This window comes from Cyprinodon variegatus, unplaced genomic scaffold, assembly GCF_000732505.1.
Source record: "Cyprinodon variegatus isolate N-32 unplaced genomic scaffold, C_variegatus-1.0 Scaffold540, whole genome shotgun sequence".
Classification (NCBI taxonomy): domain Eukaryota; kingdom Metazoa; phylum Chordata; class Actinopteri; order Cyprinodontiformes; family Cyprinodontidae; genus Cyprinodon; species Cyprinodon variegatus.
Window position 1 is genome coordinate 366,908 of NW_015150993.1, and position 8,227 is coordinate 375,134.

Sequence of the window (8,227 nt, forward strand, 5' to 3'; positions counted from 1 at the left end):
AGAACCCACTGGCCTCTGTGAATACTCATCAATTTTATTGGTCTGTTTTTTGCGACATGAACATGTATTAGCCGCACTGTATTATAGGCCGCAGTGTTCAAACAGCGGGAAAAAAGTAGCGGGTTATAGTCCGGAATTTACGGTATGTGTATTTTTTATCCAAACCTGGAAAACACAGATTTTTCACCAAATTTGTCAACTTCCTACACAACAATCCCTTAAAAGGTGTTCAAGCCCTAAAGCGTCTGAAGAACAAAACCTGCAAACTTCCCACAGTTTGAAACAAATACATTCCAGGATTCTACCAGTTTACATAATATAGTGTTTTGCATACAAAGCCTTGGGAAGCTGCCCCCCGCCTCAGAAGCACATATTTCTCTAACTGGTCAGCTTCAGTGAGGTTGTCTCTATCGCTGTCTATCCTATCAGTGAAAAAAAAATCTGAAATTAAATGCACGTGTGTATATGGTCAGTCACAGTGGAGGCATGTTGGAACTGATCGATAATAGAGGGAACCTGCACACAATGAGTGTAAAGAGTTTGCCAAACATTCCAGGCAGATCCACATTTCAACCACCCAGGCTAAAGCAAACCCACGATTCAACCATCATCAGATTTTTGCTTTACTTCAAGAAATCAGGTAGGAAAGGACCCAAAGTACATAAGTACGAGATGGGGAAGGTCAGAAAAGACAACAACCTGAAGGTATTTTCCTTTGCTCTGGTGATTGGTGCTCAATGTTTCACTATTTTTAAGTTGATGTGCATGTAGTTCCTTAGAGAACTGTTTTAGGGTACATTTCATAGTTATAGAGCAAGACCGACTTTACAGAAATGTTCACCTAAAGTCAGTTCAACTTCCAAGGACGGAAATCCCAAGTGTTCAGAGAAAACTGATATATTTTTTGTGACTGTGATGTTTTTGCAGGCTTAAAAGCATGGTAATCTAGTGGAGAGAGAAAGACTCTTTGGTTTAAACTCCCGGCTTTGCAAACAACTAACATACAAAGAAAAAGGTGAAAAACACAGTTTTAAGATCCAACCACATATGGCTTATCTCTAGCTTTACTCCATTCAGGCTTCCAAGTATTAACAGAAGTAGTTTCTTGATCAATTCAGAAAACTATAACACAAAAGTGCAAAATTATAAAAAGGATACCTCCCTCCAAAGTCCACCGCTCTGAATGCTGGACACTTGAATGCTCAAAATGAGCTGCTCCCAACGCTAGAAATACAGCAAGACTCAAACTACTCTCTGCACTCTTGATGCCGTCTCCTATAGACGTTGCATTTGAACCTGGTGCTCAAAAAGTGTTTATTGTGAAATATTTAGCCAATTAGCATCGCCAAAATTAATGGGTTTGGGGTCCTGGGATTTTCGCCCCTGCCACAGTGATATAAGTGATGTAGCTAGTAGTCAGTGAGGCAGTGAGGTAGAGATTATAGCGAAGAGTACTTTTTCAAACATCAGGATCTGACCCAGCATGGATAAAGACAGGTAGGACTGATTTAAATCACTTCTTAGAAATGAACAATCTGGGATTCACATGGAAAATAATATAATATAGTGTACTTTTTCTAGGTGTTTGTTAAATAAACACAGTCTCAGAAAATGTTTTTTGTGTTTTTATAATGTTTTTTGTAGCTGTATTCATATAAATATACTCGTGTGATAACTTTGATTAGTTTTCGGTATACACTACCTTTCAAAAGTTTGGGGTCACCCATACAATTTTGTGTTTTCGTGAAAAGTCACACTTATTCACAAACTTGAGACTCTAATGTACTTATCTTCTTGCTCAGTTGTGCAACGCGGCTTCCCACTTCTTTTTCTACTCTGGTTAGAGCCTGTTTGTGCCGTCCTCTGAAGGGAGTAGTACACACTGTTGTAGGAAATCTTCAATTTCTTAGCAATTTCTCACATGGAATAGCCTTCATTTCTAATAACTAGAACAGACTGTCGAGTTTCACATGAAAGTTTTTCTGGCCATTTTGAGCGTTTAATTGACCCCACAAATGTGATGCTCCAGAAACTGAATCTGCTCAAAGGAAGGTCAGTTTTGTAGCTTCTGTAATGAGCTAAACTGTTTTCAGATATGTGAACATGATTGCACAAGGGTTTTCTAATCATCAATTAGCCTTCTGAACCAATGAGCAAACACATTGTACCATTAGAACACTGGAGTGATAGTTGCTGGAAATGGGCCTCTATACACCTATGTAGATATTGCACCAAAAACCAGACATTTGCAGCTAGAATAGTAATTTACCACATTAGCAATGTATAGAGTGTATTTCTTTAAAGTTAAGACTAGTTTAAAGTTATCTTCATTGAAAAGTACAGCGCTTTTCCTTCTCCACGGATACACGCCCGTTGAGGTGGTTTAAAGTGTATATTTCTTAAAAAACTAAAGGGATAAACTAAAGAGATAAACAGGTATTGACTATAAGTATGCTGGTCTGACCGGGTATGCTCATCTGATAGAACACCGACATAGTGAAGAGTATCTTTGGCCGAGGATTTTGAACTCAGGACCTTCTTGCCAGGAAACAGTTCTACCAAGTGTGCTGCTGCGCATTCCTCTGTGCAACATATTTGGTATTTTATATCTGTAGATTGTTTACTCCTTTTTCTGGCTTGGTGAATTATTCAGAGTATGGTTTGATATCAGCCTCTCTATGTGTGAGTGTGACTGTCTTCTCTGTGCTCATTTGTTGTGACAGCTCATCTAGGATGTCATTGCTAGAGTCTGGCAGACCCAGAGGACTCCTGCTGGGTGAGCAGGCCTCCTCGGATAATTTGTCTACCAGACTCAGTGATGACAGCCTGCCGACCATTCGGCCTCGGCGTCACACATGGTGCTAAAACTCAGCGTTAGGAGTTTCTCAAAATTAGTTTGTGCGTTTTCTAAAGGGGCAACATTGAGGTGATGGTGAGAGCAGTAGCAGTTCGTGAATCAGTCCTCTAATAGGCTTTGTGTGGATATGAACGCTAGCTGACGGGTAGGAGGGACCGAAGAGGGAAAGCTAGGACCCGTAGAAACAGAGACAGATGGAATAGTTTACCTCCTCTGGCCCAGACTTGACTTTCAGTCTCTGACCTGTTGTAACCTACATTCTGCTCACAGTTCCTGTAGAGTGGCACAGACTTCCCACACTTTTTTATTTCTAAGACTCCTATGCTTCCCCACTAACCCCTCTACCCTACCTGGCATAGTGAGGAGTATCTTTGCCTGAGAGAAGCTCCAAGTGCCAGACCACGCTTCTCACAAATTCATTAGGGGGCCCCCCACACCCTGCCAGACGGCACTTCGAGAGTGTGTCTCAAGACTAATAGCAAGTACAGATTTTGTTATTTTAATATCTCTCTCTCTCTCTCGCTCGCTTGCAGACACTCTCCTCAAATTCACACACATGGTATTCATTTCAAAACTTCGCTCTGTGCAGTTTGAGATCTTTGGTGAAAAACAGAATATGAGAGGAAAACACAGCGTCAGGACTGATTTCCTGATGGCCAATCTGGTGGCTGTATGATTCTAAGCCTGACAAACACATACAGATTCAGATATAGACACACAAATGCAACTTTCACACACATCAATAGCAGTGAGCTTTAGAAGTGCGACAGATCAGGTTCATCACTCCCAGGAGAATAATGGACCCGTTTGTCCCTTATGACATTTCGCCATTTTGTTTTCACTACTTCTACTTTTACAAAAAAAAAAAAATGTTTTGCAGTTTAACCACAATCTGCACATTTGCTTTATTGTGTATGAGTAACTACATTTAAAAGCTAAAAAATCATTCCTTGGAATTAACTGAATTTAAAGGAATAAATGCCAATAAACCTGGAATTTAAAATGTCAAATGAAATGTTGACAAAAACGTGAAAAAAAAAAGCATGAATGATTGAAATGTTTAAATATTGAGTGGATGTCTTTGCTGTAAAAATGTTTCAATGGGGTCTCTATTTTGGATTCAGTGGTGTGGGTCTGCTCCTGTTTTCGCAAAGTTTCACAAAAAAATTTGAGGACCGTTTGTGCCAAAGTCAAGACATTATGCCTGGCATCACTTTTTAGCTAACAGCTATGGTTTAAGACTAAGGTTTGGACTAGGTTTAGGGTTAGCTATAATAACAATAATAGTAATTGAACTTTATTGATCTCACATTGGAGAAATTTACCTCTGCATTTAACCCATCCCCTTGGGGAGCAGTGGGCTGCAATTGTGCGGCGCCCAGGGAGCAATCAGGGGTTAAGGGTCTTGCTCAGGGACCCAGAGTAGCACTCTGTGGGAGTGGGACTCAAACTCAGAACCTTTAAGCCCTAACCACTAGGGCGCAAATCCCCTACCAGGCATGGACTGGTAGTCATTAGAAGTAGGGTTGTTGTCAGGATTTGGGCCTAGAAAGGGTTGAAAATGAAAAATCAATGGAAGTCAACATATAATCCTCATAACACACCGCAGGACCAGAACGTATGTGAGTGTACTTTAGATTTGATGCATGATTGCAAATGAAAAAAGTAAAACATTAACATTTATGTTTTAAATGAACGTGCTGTCAATAGTGTCGAGCACCAGGAACTGATAATCAAACAAAAGCGGTTCTACATTTTTTATTCTCCCAGGTTTAATTAAAATATTTTCACTGCTGATCCTGATTGTCATTGTTGTGGAATTGTTTAACTGCAAAGGTTGGGAATAATCCTGCAAGGTTGAGCTCCCTTTGTGGTACGGGCCTCACCTCTAAATCTGAGTATCTATACTCCAGTTAACAATTGATTAATTACTAAATAAATTGAAGATTATAAAAAAAAAAAAAAAAAAAAAAATTAATCATGATTAATCTGATTTATTTTTTCAGCCCTAACTGTAACACCTCACACTGCCTACAGCTTATCTGGTCATTTATATTTATTAAATCTCCTAGTTATGTTATTCCAAAGTCAAGTCTCAAGTCTGAAAAAGTGAGTTTCAAGTCCGTTTGAGTCCTTTGTTTTAAAATGTTAAAAATAAGTAATTGACCATGCATTCTTTTTAAAATCTTTTTTTTTTCTTCTTAAAACTTAATAAAACCAATTCAAGTCCCTGGTATAGAAATACAAATAAAAAAATATATATTTTCAAGTCAACTCATAGATAATCAAGGACTTGGGTCCAAGTCATGTGACTCGATGTAACCAGAGCAATTTTACCTTCAAAGCCTGAAACTATGCTTCTATTGGATTAACATGTTTTAGTCAAATAACCAAATGAACTAACAGAGGGGGGATGTAAATGTTAGAGAAAGCTTAGGTTTAAGAAAACAGGTTTAAACCAGCCTAACATTTCATGATACCCAATAAGAAACAGTGACTCTGAGAACAATGGTTAGCCAATATGTCAGCTAATATGTTGATAAAAGCTGAAATCCCACAGTCTCGATAAAAGAAAGGAAATAAAAAGGTTAATCTTACTAACCATCCTTTATCATCATCCTCGGCCAGCTCCTCCACATCCTCCTCTGGTCCCTCAGTGATCGCTGATGACAGCTTAGACTTGAAGCTGTTGAGTAGCGCCAATGTCTGCAGATTCATTACACACTGGTTTTAGCTTTTACAGAAGCTTGAATAGAGCTGCTCAAATGGATGAGTTTTGATAAGAAGACCTCATGCTTGATTCTTTACCTGTTCTTCTCTGTTTGAACCTTTTTTCTTTTTTTGTTTCCTGAGGTCTTCGTACTTCTTTCTTCCCTCCAGGTACTCTGCCACGGCCTCGCTGGTTGGCTTTTTCTCTGTATCAGAAAGATGACAGAGATAAAACAGCTGCAGGTTATTTCCTCCTCATTCCAATATTATTTCACTCATGAGGAAAATAAAACAATGGCTCAATATTCACAGCAGACACTGGTGTCCCCTCAGTCTATCGCGAAGAATTTGAACAAAACAAAGAAAACAAAAATATGATACAAAAAGAAAAACGTACATTTCTCGATGTACATTTACATAAAAGACCTCGGAAAATAATAAGATTAAAGTCGGGCCGGGTGATATTGCTTAAAAATCTAATTCGCTGATTTTTTTTCTTCTTCTCCCTTATGTTTCATGACAAAAACAAACAAATGACACATTAATTTCAAAAACTAGCTTTTATTTTTATCACCCCCTTTGGGAGGCAACCTTAGTTTGATGGGCAACAAAATTAAAGCCGTGAAAATGCTTGTAAAACAAAGTTTCAAAACAAACAATAAAAATTTTACAAACTAAAGATTTTCAGCTAGTAGTGTCACACAGACAGCACATTTATCAGTGATAAATACCCGTCTAATAAGAAAAAGTTATGAACCAATGCTGCCCTGATCTTTGAAAAACCAAAGAGTGCAATGGTGGTGGAAAAAAAAAGTCCTGATTTTCCAAATATTAAATAATCCAAAACTGAAAATTCGATTAATCAGCATTATCGATAAATTGCCCAGTTCTAGAATAAAGTAGCACAATAACTTTTAGCCACTAGGGTCGCTAGACCTGTAACTTCTGGATTAAGCGGCCCTGAACGAAGCTAGTAACAGTGGACAGTCCAAAAATTAACCAGCCTCCATCTGTGTTTTTGAATCTGCTAACAGGCCATTTTGGATGTGCAGACTAAGAAGGTATGGAGTTACTTTTAAAGACAAAAAAATGTAATGACCTCAGAACTTAGGACCCAATATTCAAGGCAAGACAGACATTGGGAGGATTCAACACGTTTATTAAAAATAATCAGGACGCAGAGCTGTGGATCTGCAGCAGAGGGGAGGCGGGGGGACCGCCCATCACTGGTACTCTGGTTAGGGAGAAACACAGGTAAGTGACCATGATCATCTGACGTTAGATGATTATGCATGAGAGTCACTTACCTGGTTTAACAGTTCAGTCCATCCTTTCAGAGCGAGACAGAATCCTACCAATGGACTGCCAAATGAGATACGGCGGGAGCCGCCAGGAGTGAACCAGATGCTACAGCCCCAGTGAACGATTATGAATCGGAGCCAGGTCAGGGATACAGTTCAGAACAGATAGGCTCAGAGATCCAGGAGTCCGTAACTCGTTAAGGGGCTCCGATCAAAACAGGAACAGGCAGGTTCAAGGTTCCATGAGTCCAACAGAGAGTTCAGGCACAAGATGGCAATAGGCAAACTCAGTATTTGAGAGGCAGAACAAGGCATGATAACAGGAAAACTACGCTACTTTAAAACTCGCTACCTCCACTGAGCCAAAAACAGAAACAGGGCGTGCTCAGTGGATAAGAGACCAGACATGATCAGGAACACTACGATAACTAAAAACCTCTCACCACTCTGCCTCCGAGAACGAGAACATCAACTATGGAATCTGCAATGATCTCAAACTCAAACTAGACAGACAACATCAATGATCTGGCCCCGATAGCTGGGACTGAACCGTATATAAAGTAGCAGGACCAGGCGGATAAGATGAGTGATAATTGGGAACCGGACAGGTGGGCAGGTGAGTGAGACGAGCAATTAGGTCAGCTATTAGGGTAGTGATAGTCACCCTCCTACCGTAGTTTAAATCCTACATCAAAAAACTTAGACAAACTTTATTTTAATTTTGTATTTTTTGAGTGCATTCAAAACAAAATTTTTTTTGTACAGCCCTCATGAAATTTATATTTCTTAAAGTGGTCAAATAAAAACATTGGGAGAAACAATAAACATGTCTCATCTTGTTAGCTAACAACAACTGTTAGCTTAATTAGCTTCTGTCATAAAGAGGCGCTCTGGGTCACATGACTCATTCATCTCATCTATTTAAGTTAAATAAGCAAGTCTTTGACCACCAAGTGATGTATACAGATCAGAAAACTATTTAATATGTTTCAAATTAAGCCAATACTTGGATCAAAATGTATGCTATGTTGCTATAGTGCCACGGTTCTCAAAGTGTGTGGCGCGACCCACTGGTGGGGAATTGAGACGTGACAGGTGGGGCGCACCAAGTTCCGGTGTGTGTGTGTGTCGTGTGACTATAAATGTAGAACGTGTGAGAGCAAACTGTCCTTATAGCTGTATGTTGCCGCTTTTTAGACCAATCAAACCCACAAAGTAATCATTACTAGCCTACATACAGTCTAATTAAAAGAACATTATGAGAAAAATTTCACCTGGAACTGAAGTGCCAAAATAATGATTGACGTGACGTCAGCATATTATTTGTAATAATGTTGTGTGTTGCCAACTCAGCGACTTT

General features: G+C 39.3%; 1 protein-coding gene across 1 annotated transcript in view; it reads right to left on the reverse strand.

Annotated features, from left to right (window-relative positions):
• Nucleotides 1-8,227, reverse strand: part of cwc27 (CWC27 spliceosome-associated protein homolog) — a 60,079-nt gene that overhangs the window by 5,381 nt on the left and 46,471 nt on the right. The window contains exons 12-13 of the mRNA XM_015391414.1: nt 5,666-5,772; nt 5,460-5,563 (exon numbers count right to left, since the gene is read on the reverse strand). Of these exons, the coding sequence (XP_015246900.1) occupies nt 5,460-5,563; nt 5,666-5,772 (211 nt within the window). The remainder of the gene's footprint in view (nt 1-5,459; nt 5,564-5,665; nt 5,773-8,227) is intronic.